The sequence below is a fragment of the Phaethon aethereus genome (genome assembly GCF_964289735.1).
Source record: "Phaethon aethereus genome assembly, chromosome: 7".
Classification (NCBI taxonomy): domain Eukaryota; kingdom Metazoa; phylum Chordata; class Aves; order Phaethontiformes; family Phaethontidae; genus Phaethon; species Phaethon aethereus.
The window spans coordinates 25,468,731-25,492,800 of NC_138583.1; the positions used below are offsets into that span (position 1 = coordinate 25,468,731).

Here is a 24,070-nt window from a genome sequence, read left to right on the forward strand (position 1 = left end):
AGAGCAGCGAGAGGCGCAGCCCGCTGAACAGCGCCGACAGCCCCAGCAGCAGCAGGGCGCCCAGCGCCCGCAGCCAGCCCGCCTCGGGCAGCGGCAGCAGCCAGGCGCCCAGCGCCGGGGCGGCCGGCCGCACCCGCAGCAGGAAGCCGCCCGCCGCCCCGTGGTGCGCCCAGGCCCGCCCGTCCCAGGCGCACAGCGAGAAGAGCCGCCCGCCCGGCGCCGCCGCCGCCTCGCCCTTGCGCGGCTCCCGCACCCGCACCTCGGCCAGCGCCGAGCCCGCAGCCCCGCCCGAGCGCAGCGGCCCCACCACCTCCACGTCCGAGGCCCAGGCGCTGCGCTCCCGGCACCGCTCCGCCGGGCCCCGCGCCTTGCCCCCCGCCGCCGCCGGAGCCGCCTCCTCGATGAAGACCAGCCGCGGCTCCCGCTCCCCCGCCGGCCCGCGGGTCCCGTTGCCCTCAGGCGACGGCTGGAAGTAGAGGCGCAGGAGGAAGCGGCTCCCCTCCGCCGCCTGCACCGCGCCGCCTTCCAGGGACACCCGGCCCGGCGCCGTGTCCTCGGGCCGCAGCCCCAGCAGCCAGGCGGCCCCGGCCGGCGGCCGCGGCGACAGCGAGAAGAAGAGCAGCAGCACGGCGCCCCGGCTCCCGCCCCAGCCGCCGCACCCCGGGCCCGCCGCCGCCATGCCGCTGCGCCGGCACCGCAGCGCCCGCCCGCCGCACCGGTACTGCGGCGGGGAGCCGGCGCGGCGGCACACGTGGGCCGGGGGGCGGGCAGCCGCCGCGCCACGTGCGACCGGGAGCCGGCCCGCGGCGCCCCGGCGGGGGGGGCCGGCGGAGCGGGGCTGCCGGGACGCCTACGCGGGGAACGGGTGGGGGGAGTTTCGCCTTCCACCCCCGCACGGCCCACGCGGGAGCATCCCCACGGCAGGCGGCACAGCGCGCTCTCCCCACACCTGCTGCCACGCCGGCGGGGCTGCCCGGGATCCCATCCCCGGGGATACGGGGCCGCCCGCACCCCCGGAAGCTAGAGAGGGCTGCGGGCCCCGAGCAGCGAGCCGTGCCCCAGCCACCCACGACCGCGCTCGCTCCCGCTTTCATCCCGGGTGCAGTGCGGGGGCCGAGCGCTGCTTGCGGGGGCTGTGCGGGGGTCGCGCCTCACCCTGGGCTGCACGGTCGAGGTTTGCTGAAAGGCTTGTACCAGCGGTCTCTAGAGCTGGGATTTGCAGCCAGTCTCCCCCTGATATCTGCTGAGGCCCAGCTCTTCAGCTTTTCAGTTCAAATTCATCTTCCTTCTATCCGTGGGAGTGATTTTTTTAATTTTTTTTTTTTTAGGGGGCGGATAGTCGTTAGTTTGCAGTCTTGCTAGGAAACAAATGTACCACGCTGTAACTAACATTTATTCTTGTGTCTAGACCTGATGGAGAATGTGGTATGCAAACGGGGTTTATCAGCTTCAGCAGCATGTGCTGAAGAAAGCACTTCGGGACTGTTGAAACTTTTGCGTTTTCCCTGGACCAACATCCAGGACAGCCTTGAAAGAGAGGCTGGGTAACTGGAAAAGAGTCAGTTGCTTACAGCTATAACAGGCTCGGTAATGGCAAAGCAGGAAGCCAGTCAGAAAATGTCATGGAGGAAAAGGAAGTGCTCCAAAAATTCTCATTATTCACTTATTATTGCATCCATGAAAATGGGCCACTTTCTGTGTCAGTATCTCAGCAGGCAGATAGGCATGAAAAGCTGCCAGGGAGATCTGTGCTCCTTGCTGTGTTAGGAGAGACTCTTCCCCCTCTCTGGGAGAGGCAGCTAAATTTTTTTCCAAATTGGATTAATTCTCTGGGATTTCACAGGGGCCATTGTGCTACTTCACAAGCTCTTGCCGATTTCTCTCTTCTAACTCCCTCTAGCTCCAGTGGGGAAGTACCGCCTGGTGCTCTAACTGGGCATGATTTACAGAGGAGCCAACTGGTAACCTCCTTTTCCAGACCTTACTCCAGCTTGTACCACCTGAGGAACAGCTCTCACAAACTGCCCTAAATATTACCAGGATGTGACTGGGGACAAGCTCAGTCTGCTCCTCCAGACTACTGCTGGTCTCAGGCAGGGACCCCAGTTCACATAGGGTCCTAAATTTTTGAAACTGCAGGCTATCATCAGACCTGAATTTGTCACAGATTTCTTGATGCTGAGAGTATTGTAAAGATGATCTGGTTTTGTGCATCAGTGTGACAGCATTCCGGATCACTGTTTGAAGGCTGTGTACCTGTGGCACTAGTTATCTTTACTGATTTGCAGATTAGATTCCTGAAAGATTTTCTAGTGATTAATTTCTCAGTATAGTAACTGAAGGCTGTGAATTACAGGCTTGCTTTTTTTAGTTAAGTAAGTACTTGGAAAGAATTCTTGTCCATGGCACCCTTGTCACCAGAAATCCTCAGATAGCAGTTTGGAAACCACTGGTCTAGGCTGGTACAATTAAAAAAACAAAACCGTGGCACTGCAGGAGGAGGAACCACAAGGTGGCAATCTCTCTCCGTACTTCTACTGGCAAAATAAACCTCTGGCAAAAAAATCTCTGGCAGTAACTGTGTAAAGCTGCGGAGATGGTTGGTCATGTCTTGTATCTTCCAGAGTCGTGGCAACATTCATTTCGATGCTGGGCTTTCTCTTCTGAATGCTTTTCCCTTTAGGATGAAACTCTCAGGCTTGAAGAGGTGGCATTGAAGGCTGCTCTTTGCTAGTTTTTCTGTCCTTTGCTCCAAAATGGGCACCAGATGTTGCTTGTTAGATTGCTAACTACCAGTGCTGCTTGTGTGCATGCTGGCAGAGCTACTGTGTGCTCGGAGAGAAAGTTTCCTCCTTCACCAGAGCCACTGTCTTAGCAGCTGGTTCAGAGTATTGCTAACCTCACGTTATATTAACATAAAATACAACAGTTGGGTCAGGATCCTGCATCATACACTGAGATGCCTCAACCAGAGTAAAATAACCTGGATGTTAGGACTAGGCAGTGACCCGTAGGTTGAGTGTGGCATATGGTCTCGAGGGGACTGCAAAGCCTTAGTGACAATATCTCCACTCCCCAAAAGATGTGGCCAGAGAGTGTAAAGATGCAGAAGAGAAATGATGCTCAGTTTGAGGTGGTGCTGCCCTGGTCCTGCAGTATCAACCACCATCTTTTGCGATGAGCTCCATCTCCATTGGGGCATAGTTGTGTTCTTGCCAGATGTTAGCTTACATGTGCTGCATGTAAAAGTAAACTGGTGCGAAAGCTGTGGTCTGACGTGCTTTCAGTAGGATTTGCCCTGCATAAGTGACGACGTGCTAGCCAGCCTCTCACTGAAAGGATGCACTCCAGAAGTTGCAGGTGTGTGGCTGGAGCGTGTTCAATGATTCAAGATAGGAAATATCTTCCAAAGCTCCAAATAAGACAAAACAAACTGAGCTTTAGCACATGCTCAATTGATTGAGTCTTTGGCAAAGTATGACATGAATTTGCAAGGCTCTCACTGAGGCCTGTCCCGGCTATATCCTGCCTGGTGAGTCCTCCAGCAAGCACGGCACGGCTGGTCTTGGTTTATTCTTATAGCTTATACTTTGTCTCCTTCTTTTACCTGTTCTCCCCTTACGACATTGCTCTTCAGTTTGGAATAGTAACCTGCTTCCCGCTCACCAGGATGGCTCGGGTTCTGCTTTACACCGTGCCTGCCACCACTGAGCTCCCTCTGCACCTTCTGTGTTGCAGCCTGCAACGTCCACGTCTCCTGCCAGTGGTAACATCTCTGATCGTGGCTGTCCTCTTCCAGCTCTGACTGTACAGGTCCAGGCAGGACCTGGAGGAGGAGGGAAGCATGGACATGGGCAGTTTTGTAAAGTCCCTTCACATCACCTTGACTTTAAGGTCTGAAGTCAGAGTCACGGAGGCTGCGGGTTGCAATTTGCTTCCTTCCTGGTTGATGGGAGCCTGGGGGGTCTGATGTCGGCTGGTCCTCTAGAAAAGGGCCAGGAGCTGCTGGGGGACTGCTAGCGGGGATAGAAATGTTAGCAATCCAAATCATGATGATGGGAAACAGAAGGAGTAAAGAAAATCTGGATTTCTTTTTTTTTTTCTCCCCAGAAAGCAGGAAGAAATCTAGCAAGCTTCTCCTGGAACATGTGTGCAATGTGATTGTCACTAATGCTCTGTAGCCAGCTGAGAGAAGATACTTTCCCCAAGTAAGTGAAATAAGCACTGAGCTGAGGGATATATGATAACTTCTGAGGCAGAAGGAATAAGACCCCAGGCAAGGGAGCTCCAAACCGTGCACTGTGTCTTTTTTTTTTTCTTTCTTTCCATCTCTGCGTCTGTGGTGTTCAATTAACCCCCTTTCTCTATCCTGGCCGTGGTTCCTGCAGGTTTGCAAAGCTTTACCCAGCCTTCTGGATGATGATGTGTTAAAAGCGCTCGATTTGTGATAACCAATTTTCTCCTGAAATGATACCAAAAGTCTGCTGTTTTGATTTAAATAGTTTCCAAGCATTTTGGTTAATAACGAAAGACAGTCCACTCCAAGAGAATCTAACTTGAGGAAGCCATGAAATTTAATTCATTTCTGGAACTTAAATATATAATCAGTGACATATGGCAATACGAAATACAGGGGGAATTGTCATTGTTTAAGTCAAATTTCTGCATCCAGTCAAAACCCAATAGTTGTAACATCAAAATGTAGTTTCCATTGTACAGGAAATAAAGCATCATTTTTTCAAAGAAAATAGACATGCAATTGCATGCCTATTACATTGCTTATATAGCTTTATTTTTAGCTTTCTCCATGTTGCTGTTACTATAGGGCTAACAGAAGGGAAACTGTGGAGGGACAAGACACAAGGCAACACCCAGATCGTGGTAGAAGGGACAAAAGAGATGTCTGTGCTATGAATATATGCTCTTTGCCTGCAGTTGTTCCTGGGCGATAAGCTACTGTGCCTGGGCTGGGGACCCTGTGCCTTCCTCCTCACTTCTGCAGCCCTGCCAGCACCGAAGCAGTGTTGGGGTGGGGCTGTGTTGCTGTGAGGGCTGCCGAAATGCTTCTCTCAGAGCCCTTTGTCATCATGCAATGTTTTTCTCCTGCCTCATTGCTCCTAAGACAGGGAAAGGAACTATTTGCACAATCGTTGTCAGGAGGAGGGATGGGGTTTATATCAGATTTGTGTGAAGCTGCTAGCAGACCGTATCTTTGCATGGTTAGAGAATCTCAAAGAGATTCTCCAGATTCTGTATTTTCAACCTCACAATTGATGCTTGCAGACCCTTGTCTCTCCATCACCGCATTAAAGAAGAGCAGATCAGGAACTTAACTGTTGTTATTGGAATTTCTGCAGAAAGAGGATTGCTTTTTCTGGATTTGAGAGCTTTTGCTGGGCCATGGAAGCAGAGTATTGGTTTAAGGTCTATCCAGCGTCAGCCCATCTTGTCCCTCCATTAGCACACCTCAGTGAGGTACAGCTGGTCTTTCCCCCTCGTTCGGTGGTGCTCACTTCTGATCTTCCTCATCTCCTGGGTTCATCCTGGGCATCCACCGCCTCTGCACCACTGGCATTTCACTTTGTTTCTCCTTCATCTACTTGCCTGGTTGTCAGGCAATAGCCCATAGTTCCCAGGGGTTCCTCCTCTTGCTCTCTAGCCATGACATTCATGTGTTGCTTCTGATTGCTCTACGCAAACCAACAGTTTGCAGTTTTGACCTAGCTGATTCCTCCTGTCTCTGCCTATAGCAGGGCCGTGCTCAGTTGTCCCAATAGAGCTGATGACAGAGGTGTCATAATCTAATAGGTACAGAGGACAGAGGTGTACAATTTTATCATTACCTGAAAGATTCTGATTTTTTTCTGCCTCCCTCACCCTGGCAGGGTCTCTGACTTGAGAGCGTTTTGGCGGCTGTTTCTTCCCCTGAGCTCCATCTCCTCATGGTCTCTGCGCACAGCGCCTTCCTCTTTTTCATAATTGCCTTGTTTGCTCCTCCAGCCTTGCACTTCATCCATCTTCCTATTTCCCCTCTCTGATCTACTCCTCATGTCCACTTCCTTCGTTTTTGCTGCTGGAATGTGAAGCATCCCTCCAGAAAAATAGGAGGTCTCCGTGAACTTTCACCATCCCCCCTATATTCCCTCTTCCCTCACCTCTATCATCTCCTCACAGATGGTGGGACAAATACTTGCTCGCATTCATTCTCAGGCTTATAAAATTGGCGTACTCACTTCTCCTTCCTTTTCATGTGATGATGTAAAATGAGGATAATTCTACACATTTCTCTGCTCCTTGGGGCTGGGCTCAGTCTGAGGAAAATGTTTCTGAGGCTGTTGTGGTCTTTGGAGCGCTGCAGAGCTCTGGGTCTCACTATTGTGTTTGTCCTCCATATCTCTTTGACTGTGACAAATTGCTGCCACATTTGCTTCTACTCAAGATACGAAAGACAAAAGCTAAATCAGACCCAGCCATTGATGAGGACAGGGAAGTTCATGGATCTAAAGAGCATTCTCTGTCAAAGGGCGTTGTTATACACAGAGGTATTCTCAGTCATTATTTGGGTTTTTTTCTGCTTGCTGAAGAGGCGTTGGGCAAAGGGGATTTCCCAAAGGTGGGACAGTACCTGGTTTGACCAGCCTCCGGAGCAGTTCCCAAAGCTTTGTGGAAATTGTGCATCTCGGTTTTCAAGAACCTTAAACCACCTGTTGGGCAACAGACACTTTCGGAGCTTGCTAGTTCTCTCCGTAAACCAATCTGCAGGAGTAGGGTACCCTGGGTTTGCCAGAGTATTTTTGAGACCACACATCAAATTAGGCAGATTAAGGAAAATAGTAAATGCAGTTTATTCTAGCAGAGTACATGGTAGCCAACTGCTGACAGGACTGTGAATTAAGTTACAAAAGGAGGAGGGGAAAAAAAGAGAAAAATACCATTGATCAGCAGCTGCCTAAAACCCAACCTCATCCCCCCAGTTCCTCATGTGCGCCAGCCAGGGAGAGCCCACGCTCACAGCCTCTATGGGACTGGTGCCTTCTTTTTGTCCCTGTCCCTTCATTTTATAGATTTCATAATTCGGCAGCTAGTGAGTACAGTTTGGTGCTCAGAGGAAAGCCTGACGCCACTGTGCTCTATTTTCCTATGGCTGGATTTGGAGATACCAGTTTGTGTTCCTTTCGTGCTGGCAAAAATGCGAAGGCAGCATTGCCAGCCGTGCTTTTGCTGACCAGGCAGTTGGTTTTGATCGATGCCTTGCTTTTTGCATGTATGGAGGGAGGAAGCCCTCTCAGTAGGCTTGCTTTCCTCCTGCTGTCGCTGAGCTCCCTGGCCAGCCCATCCTCCCAGCACAGACAGATGCATTTGGTTGTTACAGAACTTCCCGGGTTACCTACATTAAAGAGCAATGCACGGATACTATATTAAATCAAGCAATTGTCCTCTGCCTGCTCATTCAGGTTAGACATGATACATAAACATGCTAGAAAATGGTTTCAGCAGAGGAGTTCAGACTGTGCAACACCCACCTGAAAGCACTGGCAGTTTTAGGAGGTTGCATTCCAGTCATTAAGGCTCTTGTGGTGAAAATGATGGACACTGAAGTGCAGAAAGAGCAAAAAACCACAATAAAAAGAACCTGTCACGCAATTGCATGCTCTACTGACCACAGCTTTACCACATCGACTGGTCTTGCTCTTCTCCTCAGACATTGTCATGCCATGGTACAGGGCAGGAACTTAAGAGTCTGAAAAGAAAGTATATTTTGGTGAAGTATCTATGGATAACGGTCTTAATCTTCATTTGCTGAATTTTCTCCTTGCTGACTTCTTTTAGAGCATCCATAACTCAGGTTTACTTGACAGCACTACAGAAACAGACATGGTTGATATCTTGGGAATCAAAGACATGATGATTTTTTTTTTTTTTAAAGACTGTCTAGCCTGTTTTATCCTTCCCACCCTAATGGAGGTTTATTTGGTACAGCACATCCTCTGATGATAATAGCTTTCATCATTTACGAGCAGTTTATTTTCTAGCGAACTAAAAATGTTCCTCCTAAGGAGGTTTTCCCCATTTTCTTTTGGGCTAATTTGTACAGCCTGAGATCTCAGTTCAAAATTCCGTTGTGTTTTTTTCTTCTTCTTTTTTTTTTTTTAATCAGCCCTGACATCTAAAGAGGTTTCCTCTGCTGAAACCCTTCAACAACTGCTCAGACCATTTACAAGAAGCATTTTCACAGGCAGTAGCTCTACAAAAGTGAGGAAAAATCGAAGTAAATTAAAACCTATAAATTAAAACCTATAATAACGAAGTTAAATGCAGATTTACATGTTTGTGAACTGCGACTGACTGAAAGGGTGCCAAACATTTTGCAAATATACACAAAAAGACAGGCCCTTGCTCTGATCGGCTACAAATTAAAAGGAAAGTACATTGGCAAGAGCAGAAGAGATGATACGACATGCTTTAAATAGTTTATAGGGAGCTGGAGGATTGTTGTTTATTTGGTGATGTTGGGAAAATACTTAATGTGCTTTGGTTAAACTCTTTATAGAAATGCTTCTCCTCCCCCAGTTTTGTTTCCCAATGTTTTGGAGATTAAAACCAGCGAGTTCAGAGTCGATGGAAAATGGAGAAACGTAATTCCAAATCCACCAAACCGCGAGTAAATCTTTATAGATACTTTTTATGTGAGTCAGGCTTTCTAAAGTAATTATCGCAATACAAGAGAGGACCAGCGCTTCACCGCCCCTGCGGACGGCGAGCCAGGGTGGCAGCTGGTCTGCACTGAGATACCTCCTATCTGGTACACCCTGCAGGGAAGGAGGTGTGCCGTGGCCCCCCCGGCAGGTTCCCGGAGCCCCCCGAGCTGCGCCGGGCAGCGGCGGCTCCCGGGACTCCCTGCGGCTCCCCGCACCTCCGCTGTTGCCCCAGAGAACCAAAGTCTTTTAGCGTTTAAAGGGCTTCTATAGCAAACCTACAATTCTTAAAAAAAAAAAAAAAATCAAAACCCCCAAAACCGGTTTATTTTTAGATTCGACTTGCCATTGCTGCAGCCAGATGCAAAAGGGGCTGCAATTGCTTTTTCCGAAGCCACCGGATCGGGGCAGGCTCTAGGTGTTGGTCTGGAAAGCTGAGACAGGTAAGTGAAGATTTCCTTTAGTGCCGTCTTCCCAGAATCGGGAAGGTGATCCTGGCAGATGGGAGACTTTTTGCTCCTTTCCCTCCTGTTTTATGTTGTTGATGATACCTCCGCAGATAAGTGACTACGCTGCATCCGGAGTTTGCATTCAAAGCGGAGACTAATTGTGAAGAACGTTTCAGAATAAACATATTTCTCCTCCAAACTAGTTCGTTTGTAAGGAAAAAAAATATAAAGGAGGTTAAACGGGATAATTTGTTTTCTTCTTTGTCTTTTACTACATAACGCACTAGTGTTTCGTTTTAAAATAGAGCCTTAGCAGGAGGCGCGATGCAAAATTTCGGCCTGCAACTGCAGCACTGATTTGAGCAACAAAAAAACCTCAAAAAACCCACCATTGTAAAATAACGACATGATTCAGAATCTCGCGTCCCTCTTTCGGAGGTGACCCAAAAACTGAGCAGCTTCTGAAGCGGAGGCTTCAGGTCCTGGGCCAGTTTTAAGCGCTAGTGCAAGCTGCGGCTGAAGTGTTTGCAGCCGAACACAAACTTTCCAGGCTTAAATTGCCTTCTTCCTGCGCCGGGATGCCAGGGCTCTGCACGGCTGAAATCACACAGCCCTTTCCCCCGGATCCTCTTACTTCTCCCAGCGCTCAGAGCTCCGCTGCTCCGGGCACCCCTCGGCTGCTTTTTGTCAGCCCGGGCTGCGCTCGGCAGCCTCTTCCGAGGGACGTTTTGAGCCCCGCTCCCCTCTCCGCCTTAGCGGGACGATTTCATGCCAAATCCTGGTTTGTGCATTCCCGGCTCGCCGTTAGCAGAGCCAGAGGTACGTCTCATCCTTCTCCCCCCGCCCCCGTTACTGTTCATCGCACAGTGACTCCGTGCCTGGGCAACCCGGGGCTGGCAGCGGGGCAGAGCTGGCTGCGCCCCGGGGCGATGGGCCTGAAGCGTTTCGTAGGGCAGAGAGACGAGGGGACAGGAGATTTCCACAGGAGACGGCTCTGCCCGCGGATTTCCCCAGGCCCGAGCGCCTCCACTTCGTGCGGGGCTCCGCCGAGCACACCGAGCTCCGGGACGTGCCGTCGTGGGAGACACCGGCTCCGCACCCTCCGCCTCCCTGGCCCCGGCTGGGGCGGACGAGGAGCGCAGGTGGCTCCGCACGGACATCGGGAGGAGCGAGGGGGGGTCCCCACCGCGGGAAGCCCTGCCGGGACAGCAGCCTGCCCGAGCTCTGGAAGCGCCCCCGGCCCGGGCTGCCCGGGGCGGCCGCCCTGCAGTGCTCGCCGCTTTTACCCGACCGGGGCCGGGCTCCCCCGAGGGCAGCGGGCGTGTCCCCGCCGTCCGGCTGGCTTTTCCGTACGGCTCCTTGCGGCCCAGCTCCGGGCGCCATTTGCGCCTCTATCCCGGAGCTCCGCTGCTCCCCCCGCCCCGGCGCGGGGGTGTCCGCAGGTGGGTGCCGGCCCCCCCGCCGCGCCGGGCCCTCACCAGCAGATGGTGCTGCGGCTGCCCCGTCCCCGGGGCTGCGGGGCCCCGACGGGCGGCACCGAGCCCGGCTTGGGCCGGCCGCTGCCAGCCCTCCGTCGCCAGGCCGGGTAGCGGCACCGGGGCCCTGCGTGCCGCTTGGCCTGGGCGAGGGGGGGAGCGGGGCGGGCCACGGCGGCGGCGGAGGGCCCAGGTAGGACGTGTTACGTGTCCCGGAGCTCGGTGTGCTGGTGTGCGGGAGCCCGGGGCTTGCCCGGGAACCGGCCACTGGCGGGAGATGATGCCCGGTTCGGACGGAGGTGGGCCATCGCTCCGGGGCGGCTCGGCAGCCCCCACCGACCCCGGGTCGGGTGCCACCAGCCTGCGCCCAGCGCTGAGAACCGTGGCGAGCCCGGGCCCTCCTGCCCCGGGCCGAACCGCGGGCAGCGGTGGCGGGCTGGCCCCGGCGCGGGGGCCGTCGTCGGTCACATCGAACCGTGCCGTCCTTTTGCACCTCCGGTGCGGACGTTTCCGCATCAGGCGCTTTTGCTGCCGCCCCTCTCCTCTCCCCGCCGCGGGTGGGACACCGCTGGGCCCCGAAGCCGGCGAGAGAGGGCGGCCGGCGGCCCCACTCCCCATGCTCCGGTTCTCCGCGGCGCCCGAGTGGCCTCCGTGCGCCGGCCGGGCCCAGCCCGTGGCTCCTCCGGGCGAGCCGAACGCGCTGCGCCGCGGCTTCGGGCTGCCCCCAGCCCCGCTGTGCCTGCCGGGTCTCAGGGAGCCATCTGCGCTCAGCCCGGGGGCCTCGCCCCAGCACCGCGGGTCCCTGCCCGGCTCTTCCCGCGGGGAGGGCTTTTTTTCGGGGGTGATTAAACCTCCCCTTTCCCCCAGCCCGGCCTGTCCCCGCTACCTTACCGCCTCGGCCGTCCCCGCAGCCAGCCGCAAGCCAAGGCCGTGGCGGGCAGCTGCCGCCTTCCTTCCCCGGACTCCTCGGTGTCTCGGTGTCCCGGCTCCGGCACGGTTTTGCGGGGTCCAGGAGGTCCCGCGGCGGAAAGCGGCCGCCGGTGGGCGGCGGAGCCAATGCAAAGAGAAAGTTCGGTGTTGGCGGGGCTGCGGCGGGCCCCGAGCCGAGGGGGTTAAACCAGGAGCCTCCCCTTACCTTCAAAAAGTTAAAAATGTCTGGAGCCTGCATCTCTTAAAGGGGCGGTGCTGGCTGCAAGGAGTCTTGGCACCGGCTGCGAGAAAGGCTGGTCAGGGGCGTGAGTTCCCCTCCACCAGCACCAAAACATTGCAAAAAAAGGCAGAGCGCCCCACACTTTAGATAAGGACAATTAGTCACCAGCGAGCCCCTGCAGGCAGCGAGTTAATTAGGGGTTTCCTGCTCGCCGGCATGCCCTGTCCCAGCTCCTGCCCCCCCGGGCTCTTAGCCCTGATGGCACCTGGGCTGGCTCTCATGGCCACCTTCTCGCTGCCCTCCCAGGCCGGGGACAGGAGAGCGCTGCCGGTGGAGAAACCTCCAGGTGTGAAGGGAAGAACTCTCATTCTCCTTGATGTCAACACCAAGAGCCCTGTCAGGATAATCAGTGAGAATTTCCTCTCCCTGCAGCTGGACCCTTCCATCATTCATGATGGCTGGCTCGATTTCTTAAGGTAAGGCAGGAGCCCCCCGGCGCCCTCCCCACGCCGCCCGCGGGGCGCCCCGGCGGCCCCGCCGCCCAGCCCCGCCGGGCTCCGCGCTGCTGGCGGCGCTTGTTGTGACGGGGGGAGCGAGGCCATGGTTTCCATTAAGATGCACATGTTTGCAATGGAGAAAGCATTTCGGAGACTTATCAGTTATGACTGCAAAAATGTCGTGCTCCCCTCGCTCCAACAACCGCTCCTCTGCAAAAATAAGCACAACACGGGGCCGAGGCAGCACAGGAAAAAAAAAGAAAAACCAAAACCAAACCAAACAACAAAACCCCCAAAACCCAGCAGCAGGAACGGGGCCGCCTGCCGAGCCGAGCCTTCGCCAGGTCCTGACAGGCGGAGAGCGGGGTGTCGGCCAGGTCTTCAGAGCCCCCCGCGCCCCGGACTCCCATCCCTGCGCGGGGGGCAGAGCGGGCTGCAGCTGCGCTGGGCTCCACCGGCGGTGCGGAGCGGCCGCGGCCTGGAGGCGCTGGGACGGCCGGAAAGCCCTCTCCCTGCTGGGTAAGTCGGAGAGGGAGAGCGGGTCCCCTCCGCACGCCCGCTCCGAGGGTCCCTTCGGCTGCCGCCTCCGGGAGAGGCGCGGGCGAAGCGGAGCCGGGCCGGCTCCCGCTTTTCTCTCCTCCCCGGCAGGGCTCGGCCCGCGGCACGGTCCCGCGTGGGGCGTCCGGGCTGCGCGGGACGCCGAGTGCTTCTGCCTCCGCGACGCCGCTGCACTTGTCCGGGGGGCGGTGGGGGCAGCGCCGGGGGGCAGCGCCGGGTCCCGCCGGCCTCCGGGCCGCTACGGGCGAGCGAGGCGGCTCCCCGGGCCGGGCCGCTCGGCCGCCGCAAAGCCCCTCAACGGTCGCACCCGCGCCAGGCGGGGCCGCAGGGCCGGGGAGGGCAGCGGCGGGTCCCGGAGCCCCGCGGCCGCCGGTGGCTGCCGGTCCCGGTCCGCGGCGCCCTCAGCCCGCTCCCTCCTCTCCCCAGCTCCCGGCGGCTGGTGACCCTGGCGCGGGGCCTGGCCCCCGCCTTCCTGCGCTTCGCGGGCAAAAGGACGGACTTTCTGCAGTTCCACAACGTGAAGAACCCGGCCAAGAGCCGCGGCGGGCCCGGCCCCGACTACTACCTCAAGAACTACGAGGACGGTGAGCGGCAGGGCCGGGGCGGGGGGCGGGAGCGACAGCGGGGGGCTGCGGGTGCCGGACGGTCCCGCTCCGCCGGCCCCGCCGCTCCCTGCGCCCAAGCGGGGCCGGGCCGGGCCGTGCTGCCGCCGGGCACCGGGCAGGGAAGCCTCCCACGTACCCCTTCCTTCCCGAGCGGGGGGACCTCGGCGGAGCCCGCACGCCCGTTGCCGGTCGATTTCCCGGGAACAAAAGGCCGGCACCGGGGAGCGGGGCTGTTCGTAACTCCCCCGCCGCGTCCTCCACTCCCTTCGCTCCCAAGTCTCGAGCGGGCAGCGCCGGCCGTAGACCGGGCTTTGTCCCGGCTGCCGGAGGGGACCGGGCACCGCAGCCCCGGGATGCCTGTGCACGCACCGCTCCGCGCTTCTCTCGGGGCTCTCGGGCGGCCCTGCTTTTTCCCGAGGGCCCCGCCGTCGTTCCACGCTTCTCCGCCCGCCGCAGCCCCGGGGCAACCCGCCGTCCCCGGTTCCCGCCCGTCGGTGCCCGGCCGGGGCTGCTGCCCCTCCGGGCGTTCTGCCATCGTAGGGCTTTCCGAAATGCACCGCCTGCCCCCCGTCTTTCCGCTGCTCCCCTCTTCTCCGCGGCTCTGCCCTCCTCCTCAGCGGTCCTCAGCTGCACAAAAGGCTTTCACCTTTTGCGGCCCTTAGTTCACACAAAGAAACTCGGTAGAAAAGTCCGGGCCAAGCCTCCGTCCTAAGGCATTTATTTTAAGAAGCAGAATACTATGTCCGCGTGCAAGAATTTATTGATTTTTCTCTCTTGCTTCTTGTTGTTTGGTTTTTTTAAAATACTTTTTTTTCTTACTCGATGACTTACAAAATTAGCTGAAGGTATTTCCATAAGTAATTTTGAAGGCCAATTAATGCCAGACAGATCCCAGTGGGCAGGTCTGTGGAACAGAGGAAGTTTTGCAGAGGTCTAGTCAGCAGCACAGTGATGAATGGAAAAAGCAGATGCATTTGCCAGTTTTCTGACGGCTCTCACTCCTGCTGTTCCCCCACGTAACGTCTGATCTCACCGAGATGAATGCCCCTCTATTCCCACACGCAGGCAGGTGGGTACGCTTGCGTGCTCCATCTTTCAGTTGGTCTCCTAGCTGGAGGAATCCTGATGTTATTCCTTGTTTTTCTTCTCCTTGTAACAAATCTCAGGCAAAGGGTTTGTTGTAAGCTCTGCCTACTGAGAAATCTCTCCTTCAAGAGAAAATGCTGTCCAAACCTGCCGCAGCTACCTCGAACAGAAGAAATTAAGTGTAGTGTATAAAATTGTAGATGGGACTCATACAAAACATTTGTAGGAATAAATTTTCCCGCTTTCAATATTTCAACAACTTCCAGGAGAGAACTGACACTTATTAAATGTCTTCACAACTGCTTTCATGTTAGGGAAGGACTGAAAGCTTTTGGGTTTTTTTCAGTTTTACTCGTGGCAATAAAGTTGAAATGTAGCAGCCCTTCAAAATGAAGCTTCTCATAGAAGTTGTAACCACAGGTCTTAACTTTTCATCACTTAAATATGGAACAGAACCATTGTGAATTAGGGTGAGGGAAGGAGGGGACACATGTGGTGTGTATCAAGCATCGGTGTAAATCAGAAAGGTGTGGTAGAAGGGATTTCCTGCCTGGAAGCAAAGCTTTCGTATTTGTTCTTCAGATCTGTGTGCAAACTCCAGGGCTAGAGTTGCTAGTAGCTCTCATCTTTTTGTGCTGAGGTTGCACTGAGCACTTCACTAGAGGGATCCAGTTCTCCAAAATGAAATCCTGATGCCACTGCAACTCATTGCCCCACTGTACTGGATCTGAGCAGCCATTTTTTCCTTTCTGAGCACTGGTCTGGTTTTTGTTCCCTCATCTGTGGCTCATCCAGGACCTGTTCGGGATCAGGGCATGCACAAACGTGCAAGCAGAAGCCCTCAGTACAAAGACCTTACAGCCTGAACAGGCAGCACAGAAAAAAGATTGCAATCAGCGCCTGAGCTTGGGGGAAGCCAGCAAGCACCCCGCTAAGGTACCCTTTCCCCTCCCCAAGTTATATGGGTGGTTTGGGTTGCTTTTCATGTCTGTGGGCTTTTGTACGGCCAGCATCTGTTTTCTGAAATTTCTCACCTAAGCTTTGGTGGCATGGGAGTGGGGAATTTCTAAGCCTTGTGCATCACCTTAGTGATTTTTAGTGACATAACAAGTGATAGCTCGGTTGTTTTCTGCTTCGAGTGTTTGTCTTTTTGCCTGTTCGCCCTGTGGGTGCACACAGACTCCAGGCCTGTGACCCCAGTGCCTGGGCTCTCCTTGCAGCCCCCGTGGGTGTTCCTGTGCCTCATGTTCCCACGTGGCCGTCACATAGATGGGGAGGGAAGGGCAGGGCACATCTTATCTTCCTTAGTTTTCTCTCAGCTGCAGTTACTAGTCAGTACCTCTGCGAGTGGCGTTTGTGTCGCAGGCAGCTGCACTCCTGTGCATGCTCACAGGCCACCCAGCGTGGCCATCTGAGGCATTCAGACGGGCAGCAGTAGCAGCAGGACTGCTTTGCAGCATCCTTCGTGGATGCTCTGCGCTGTGGCTGTGCTTGCTGGAGTTTGAATGAATCTCCGTGCAGGGATCTTTGCACTGTAAATCCCCCTCTGCCACCCCATTGCCCTCCAGACCAGGTGTTCCTCACTGCTGCCTTTGATGGTCTTTTGTATCTCTGTAGTGATCCACCCTCCTGATGATCTGACCTCCTCAGAGATTCCTCCGTTTAAAATTGTATTTATTTCCTTTTCAAACTCTTACAGCTGTGTGTACCTCCACCTTCTGGAAATTGCCTTTACCTCAGCCTGCTTTTGTGTTCACTAGCCCATCTTTTTCCTCTCCTTTCCTCCATGGAGAGCGGTGGGTGCGCTCTGAGGGTCATTGCTTTTAACTTGTATCTTAAATGTACTTCATTCACCTGAAATAAGGTGTTTCCTTTAGGCTTCAGGATCATTCTTGTACAAATTCTTCCTGGAAGCACAGACCTGGAAGTATTGTGTAATACCAGGTGTGTACAATGTTTTTCCTTTGTAGCTCCAAACAGCCTCACCCCAGTCCAGACCAGTCATATTTTGGCAGTAAAGGTAGCAAAGTGGTGAGTGATCTGTGGTGGCAGCCTGTTATGCCCACGAAGAGGGTACGTGTGGCAACTTGTTTCAGCATTGCGTATAAAGCTGGCACAGAAATTTCATCACCTAGTGGCAGATTTGTCCATACCTGACAGAGCAACTTGTAAAAGCGATTGCCTGTGATGAATGGTTTGGGTGAGCCGTAGGGCGTGCAGTCCCTGTTGATGGCAGCATGGCTATATGTATCCCCTGAACTTTGCTAAATACTAGAAGGTCATCTAACTAATCTGTTATATTAAAACCCCCATCTATATGTACACCGGGTGGCTGCCATCCCGAGAAGCCCATACTTCACATGGTTGGTCCTGGAGTCCACTCTGTTTGGATATGGCATTGGCCAGCCTGAGGGCAGTTAGAAAACCAGTTTAATATACGTCAAGCGCTGTGGCACCAGGAGGTTGGGTTGTGCCAGAGACTTTTTGACATTTGTTCATCAAGAAGTGTAACATTTTTAGCCGGGGAGACTTTTCTCTCCCTTAAATGGTGTCTCTCTGTATGTGCCCTGCTAAGTTAATTTTTTTTCACCAGCTGTGCTGAGAGTTGTGCTTTGTTACCTGGAGAGGCGTTTCTCTCCTGCTATAAGCACATGTCTGATCGCTGGGCAGGTACCAAGATGTAAGGTCTCATGCTTAGTCTGTGTGGTAGATTTGCTTCTCCTTTTGCTATTGGATTGTCTACCAAGGAATCTGTTTGGCCTGTCCGTTCAACAGCCTCACCAAGTTGCCAAGGACCAATTGGCTCTGAGGAATGGGACAATAAGAAACATTGGTCCCCAGGAAAACAGGGTTGAGTAACTCCTTTTTGGAGCAAATGCACAGAGCTACCTGTTTGCTCAGGCTGTAGCTGCTGGGAGTCTAACTACAAAATCTCCTCTGAAGTTGGGTTTGCTAAAACCAGTCTCATGTGCTGCCCAGGAGCTTGGTGTTGGAGACTTAGGTTTGGTGTGGAGACCTGGTGTTGGTTCAGCAAGGGATGCTGCAGGTGCTGTCTCAGTGCCAGAACCTAGAGTCCATTTTTGAAGTTCCCTGCTGGTGCTACAGCTTGAGTTTTGTGGGCTAATGTGGAACCTCTTCATCTGCAGGATGGTCCTCAACTGCCTCTCTCCTTGAAGCCACACAGACCAGCTTTGGACAACCTGTGGTGGCATAAACATTGCTTATTGTTTTCCCCTGTGCATATGTGCTGTGAAGGGAAACTCAAGGGAAAAAGAGAAGTTACTCATAGCTGGAGTTCTTCAAGATGTGTTGGCCCAGCCATGGCTTCTCCATCCTGTCCCTCTGGCTTTGTGTAGTCTATTGGGGTTGTGTGGCTGAGAAGAGACCAAAGGACATTTACCACACACAGCCAGCATGGGGAAGGGGAGCACATATGCATGCTGTAGGTAGTGCGTCAGAAAAGTTTCTGAGCTGAAGTGCATATGGACAACACATTTCAAAAATACTCTCTTAATTGCTGGTAAGTTACTTCCCTCTATTTTATCTCCTTTTTTGGAGAAGATACTGGGCATCTGGAAAAATGGCCAATTACCACAAAAACCTGGAGAAAGACATGTTTCATATGCCTTCCGTACTAGTCAGGAGATTTTGATGTATACCGTGGGAAACTTTGCTGTGTAATCCCGGTATAGATTTTCTGTGCGTCCTTTCAGTTTGGAATCCATTCCTTCAGACACCTTCAAGCACCTGGCACAACACCTGAACCTCGAGATTTGTGCAGTGGTGGGAACATCATTTCACCCTTGCTCAGACTGTATTCCACAGGTGGCTTCTAGGATGCTGTGCTTTTAGAGTATGTGCAAGGGTCTTAGGTATTGAATGGAAAGGAAGATAATAAATGCTAAGTGACCTGAGGATTCCTTTATATGTGTATGTGGTTGAAGATGTCCCTGCACACTGCAGTGGGGTTGGACTAGATGACCTTAAAAGGTCCCTTCCAACCCAAAGATTCTATAGTTGCATAGGGACTGGGGCTGACCTCAGCCAGGACTGCTGCTCCCACTCTTCTGTTCCTTCGGGCATGTTCCTGCCCTCTCCTATGCCTGGAGCCTGAATGTACATGGTGAGTCAGTTCAGGGAACTCAGCTGGCCAAAACCTGATGGTGGAGAGGTGATTGCACTTCAGCTCATTCAGCTGCCTGAACCGATTAATGGTGTGTGACCACGGAGGCATAGAGGACAGTGCTGGGAAAGGAAAGCCTGTGGTGAAAGGTGGGACTGCAGCAGCCTCAGCCTTGGTCAGATTAAATCCTACAAAACTGTGTCCTGAAGGTGGTGAAGCTAATCGCTTGGTTCTCTGCCACCAAAAGTGTTGGTCCCCATGTCTTTCGTTGGCCCCCTTTTTGCTCTGTGCTGTGTCTTTCTGCTGCTTCCCTTGTGCTGGCTCTGGCACGTTCCTGATCCTCTGCTAAGGCAGCAGAAAACTAATTCAGGAAAACAGGAAAAAAAAAAAGAAAAGGCAACTGTTTTCCTGTGAATTTAGTGAGCAGGATCATGAGGGACATCATGGGGTGTGAGGATACCACAGCCAGAGCAAGGGAGGGTTATTGCCATGTGGCTGGGACTGTCCCTTTGGCTCCTCCATCTCATAAAACTTTGCAGCAGGTGTTTCTGAATGAAGAACCATCCTGTTGTCCCAGTAAAAATGAACAAACAAGGAATCACCTTCTGTTTCTGGTCACCCGGAGTCCCTTTTTGTCTGCCTATGCCTCCCTCAACAGTTTAGGCATCTGTCCTTTCAGAGCTTGCGGAGGAAACAATTTTTTCACCCTCCCAGTGTTTAAAACACGGCTCTTTTGGGAGGGCTGAAGCATTTCAGACATTGCAAGCACTCAGTCCCAAAGACAGGTAGATCCTCTGATGTCCTTTGGTCTTCTGGGATTTGCCAGACCATGGGCTGCCCCACGCCTTGGCATGAGCTCCGAGGCAGCCTCCTGCTCTCTAGTTCCCAGGGACCATGGCTGCAGGGAAGGAGCTGCAACCTGCTCTACCAGGTAGGGTTTCTGTGTAAGGAGCTCCAGTGCTTAGCTGTTTCCTGAGGAATTAAAAAAAAAAAAAAAAAGGCTGTAGAAATCACCTTACACAAGGCAGGGGAGATACTGCCTATGCAGGACATATTTACAAAGATTGCCTGTTTGTTGCCATTTTTTCTTGTTAAATTTCGAACTGTTTTGCTAGAATCATGCATGAAAATTGCTTTAATAACTGCAGGAAATGGTGCAATCAAGCAATTAGGTCTTGATTTGCTAGCTATTTTCTGCTATATGGGTGAGAGAAAAGATTTTTATGGTTATATGTTTGATTGTTTATAATAAGCATCCTAAATTCTTGAAAAGACATTACATATTTTTGCTAGTTCCACAATTCTTTCTCTGCTGCACCTTCTTTTTATGAATTGAAAGTGATTTATGCAAAGTTACATGCATAGGGGAAATGCATGTGATTTTCATATACAACTATGGCTTTTAAATTAGCAGTTGCCATTCAGGGAAAATGTTTTGAATTTATTATGGATTGGTCTCTGAATACATTTAGGGAAGTAGAAAGTGAATCCAATCTTAGGAAATATTAAACAAGAATTGGAGAAACCCATCAAGAGCATTCTTATGCTATAAGCAAACTAGGTGATGACATACTAATCAGTGTAAAGAATATATATGTGTAGAATAGGGTGATAGAAGTGATCGAAGTCACAGCTTTCAGTCATAGACATCAGATTTTTTTCAGCTTGGAAAAAATGACTGAGGATATGATAAATGCTGTGAACTCAGTGGCACACAGAGAAGACAATTTGTAAATTATTATTTCTTTGTTTTCATGACACAAGAAATAGGGAACATCCAGCAGAATTATTATATATAAAACAAACAAATATGATTTCTTTTCTAATATAGAGGGGAATAACTTGTGGAACTCATTGTCAGGGAATTTTTACCAGCTAAAAGTAAGGAATGATACTAATGTGTCAGAAATTTGCCTATTGAGGACAGACATGATGAAGGTGCGGTTTCTGGCTTGAGAAATATTCAGACTTTCCAAAAGAAGTTATGTTCCCAATTTCACAGTCACTGGGCATTTTATTTTAAAAAGTAGGTATTTTACAAGTTTGGCAACCTGCAATTCATAACAGTTTTTCGTGGTGATCCATTAAATATCCCTTTAACTTCTGCACTAACACCATTTTCTACTATTCCAATTTTTTAGTAAAAATATTCAGGTCTTGTTAACACAAAATAGTTTGGGTTTTTTTCCTTTTAAAGTCACTTTCTAAGCCTGGAAAGTTGAAGCAAACAGTCCCATTAGGAGGATGGGCAAACTCAGCTTGTTCAACTTGGTGCCACGGCAGTGGTGGCTATGGCTTTTGCTGGAGTGGCAATGGCTGCGGGCAGTGCTCGCTCTCACACACGCAGAGAGAGAGGAGTTACTTCTTCCTCTTCACCCTTCTGTCACACATCCCCTTGACTGTAACCATATCGCTCTGCCCTGCCCACATAAACCTGGGTCTGTGCCCTCCTCCTCCCATCTTCCAGCTGATCAGCCGCAATAACCTGTGTCTGCTCCATGACTCCAGAGACTCCTGGAAGGAAATTGCCTATGGGCAGATGGTGGCATGAGCCATGGGACGGGCACTCGCACACAGGCCACGCCGATGCCATGTAAATTCCCACTTGCAGAAGCTCAGTCTGTGGCTCAGGGAAGCCTGGGAGCTGTCTCCGTGTGCTGTGTACCATCCTGGAGATTTCACGGCTTGGGAGCTCTCTGTCCTGCTACTGGTATGGTGCACGGTTAGTGCAACCCCTTGTCGCAGGCGACTCACAGAAAGGGACTGCTAGAGCTCAGCCAGCTCTGGGATGCCCTGGGATCGGCATCTTGCCCTGGGATGGGATTGCTGTGCCCGTGTCGCACCCGAGGGGTGTTTTCTAACTTGTACTTACAAATTGCCGGGTAAGCTCTGGTGCAGGTCCCAAGGCGGGACAGAGAAGTGCGCAGGCACTCGGGCACACAAACCGGCCTTTGCAAAAGCAGCATCCTCCATCCGGGGGTCGCAGTCTGGCGACGGGGGGAGCTCCTGTAGGAGCCCGCCGCCGCTCCCGGCGGGTGGCAGGCAGGCGGGGCCGGGGGCCGGGGCTCGCCCCACGGCGGGTGCCCCTCGCCGCCGGGCTTTTTCCACTGCGTTTGTCGGCGTCTCCCGCCAGCCGCAGCTCACCTGACCGCCACACGGGTGTGCTCCCGCCATACCGCACGGCGGCCGCCGGACCCGGCACCGCGGGACCCGCGCCGCAGCCGGGCCGCCCCGCAGCGCCGCGCCGCTGGGGCCCGCCGGCCGGGCCGCCGCCGCGGGGGCTGAGCTGGCCAGGGTACTGACCCGGCCCGGCCCGGCCCGGCCCCTCTCGGGGCAAAGCTCGTCCTCTACCGTCTTTGGAAGCCATTTGGCGTCCTCTGGGGCTCGCACATCTGGAGTTCTTCTTTCGCACTTCTGGCAGGAGCTGCTTGGTTTCGTGTTTTGCTGGGTAGTTTATTTCTTTTTCTATTTTTTTTTTTTAAGTGATGGAAGGCAGTGTCCGTCTCCTGGAGCTCCCGCTCGGGGTCTGCCCTGCCCAGCACCTCCTGGAGTACACCTCTCCTTGCATCTTTCCCTTTTCCGTCTCTTCTTTTAAGGTTTGAGGGCTGCGGGCTCCTCACTGGCTGTTTCCCCTGGGTTGCTCTTGCTGAGCTTTCCCGAGCCCCCCGCAGCTGTGGCCTGCCACCCCTCTTCCCTTGGTGCTGCTGGTTCAGAAGAATGGTGTAGAGCTGCCCTTGCCTCCTCCCCTGCACCAAGTACAGCCTGGTGGGGTCTGGATGACCAGGCACTGAGTTCTTTGAAGAGCTTCATATCCCAGACATCCGCCCACTGTTTAAGCTGGAGCTATAGTGAATGTGGGGTCCACCTCCATTTTTAGGTCTTGGACAAGTTTTTTGGGTCGTTCATCAATCTGAGAAGCCACGACCTTGCATACCTTGCCTCTGCTTCCTGAATGTCTGAATGTGACTTGACTTCCTCATGCTAATCCCCATCACAACAGCTTATCAACTAAGGACAGGGCTCCAAACAATGCTCCTGCTCGTCACTCCTGGGTCTTGTCCCCTGGGCCTGCCCTTTGTCACCAGACCCTGCTGACAGTGCACACAGGGCCATCCCTTGCCCAACCGTGTGTTTGCTGTGACCTGTGGTCCCCAAAGATGGAGGTAGGGGTGTCGCACAGACCCACTGCCACATCCCCTTGCACTCTCCAAGGTGCTGTCCTGGACCCTGACTGTGAGGGCAGGGACCCTGGCCCCAGGCCAATGGTTCCACCACATGGGTCCACATGGACCCTGATTTGGGCTTTAGGAGCCCTCCATACCTTTTAGGAAACAAGTTTGTTTCGACCCAGCCTGGACTCCCTTATAGCAATTTGAAGAGAATTGGAGACAGTGTCTTGAGCACCTAGTTTCAAAGCTCTCTGCCTCTCAGTCTTCTCCTCCTTCAGGGTCTCCTTGATGTGTTTTTTTCCATTTTGTATGGGGGGTGGGGGGTGTACAATAGGTGCATTCAGTTCTGTAGAAAAGGAAATCCATCACCTGGGAAGGTGAATGACTATCGATGAGCTCCAGGTGACACCAGTAGCTATAGCACTATTCTTTCTGGTGTGAGAGGGTGAGAAGGTTATGTTTCTCAATCTTTAGTTCTCCAAATCTCACACAAAAGGGTTCAGGATTGTGTCATTCATTAGTTCTGCAGAGTTTGGGTAGGCCCAAATCTTATTCACTGTCTACCTAAGAGCTTGTGCACCAAAAGCTCGTTGTTGGGGGGTGCGTACTCATAATTTGCAGATGAACATTGTTCCTTCCTCTTGCTCCATCCCGTCTCTCTGCATTAAAGCCCCTGTGCTGGATGTGGAAATGCTGAGCCATATTTTCATGCTAACTGGATGCTGCCCTATCTCCACTCCTGAGTATGCTAGCTGTGGGTGGAGGAGAGAACTCGTGTCCCTAACTACAGAACACAGGTGCTTTTATGACATTATTGTTCTAATCAGTCTTTTTTAGGTAGGCTTTAAACAAACTGTGTCAGTCCCAAACTATGCAGTGAAGAGACAGACAGAGCACAGCCTGGGCAAGACAAGTGTAGTGACTCTAGGATGAGACTCGGAGACAGGAAGGTAGCTTCCAGTCCTCCACCCCACCTTTGGAGGGCCTTCCTTGCCAGCCCAAGACATAGCAGAGCTTTGAACCTGGGTTTGCTGAACCTGAGATTTGACACCTTGAAAGACAGAGGCATGAATATTGGAAACAACTTTGGTGTTCCTTGATGTGCATAACAATAATGGAGCTGGAGAGCGTATGTGGAGCAAGACGTCACTCTCTTCTGACAATAAGCCCCTTCAGAAACTTCTGGCTAGATGGGAATTAAACCAAGCAAAGCACTACCTCGTGATGCAAAGGGTGATCTCATGCAATGCGGTGGAAGAACT

General features: G+C 53.1%; 2 protein-coding genes across 2 annotated transcripts in view; one reads left to right on the plus strand and one right to left on the minus strand.

Annotated features, from left to right (window-relative positions):
• Positions 1 to 4: 4 nt before the first annotated feature.
• Positions 5 to 1,012, minus strand: CNNM1 (cyclin and CBS domain divalent metal cation transport mediator 1; the record flags this gene model as incomplete). The annotated part of the gene is made up of 1 exon (XM_082002299.1): positions 5 to 1,012. A coding segment is annotated over exon 1 (675 nt), but the record flags the coding sequence as incomplete, so codon positions are not given.
• Positions 1,013 to 11,986: 10,974 nt separating this feature from the next.
• HPSE2 (heparanase 2 (inactive)) overlaps positions 11,987 to 24,070 on the plus strand; it is a gene marked incomplete at its 5' end in the record, with an annotated part of 110,677 nt that continues 98,593 nt past the window's right edge. Inside the window, 2 exons of the mRNA XM_082002169.1 lie at positions 11,987 to 12,246; positions 13,252 to 13,409. Of these exons, the coding sequence (XP_081858295.1) occupies positions 11,987 to 12,246; positions 13,252 to 13,409 (418 nt within the window). The remainder of the gene's footprint in view (positions 12,247 to 13,251; positions 13,410 to 24,070) is intronic.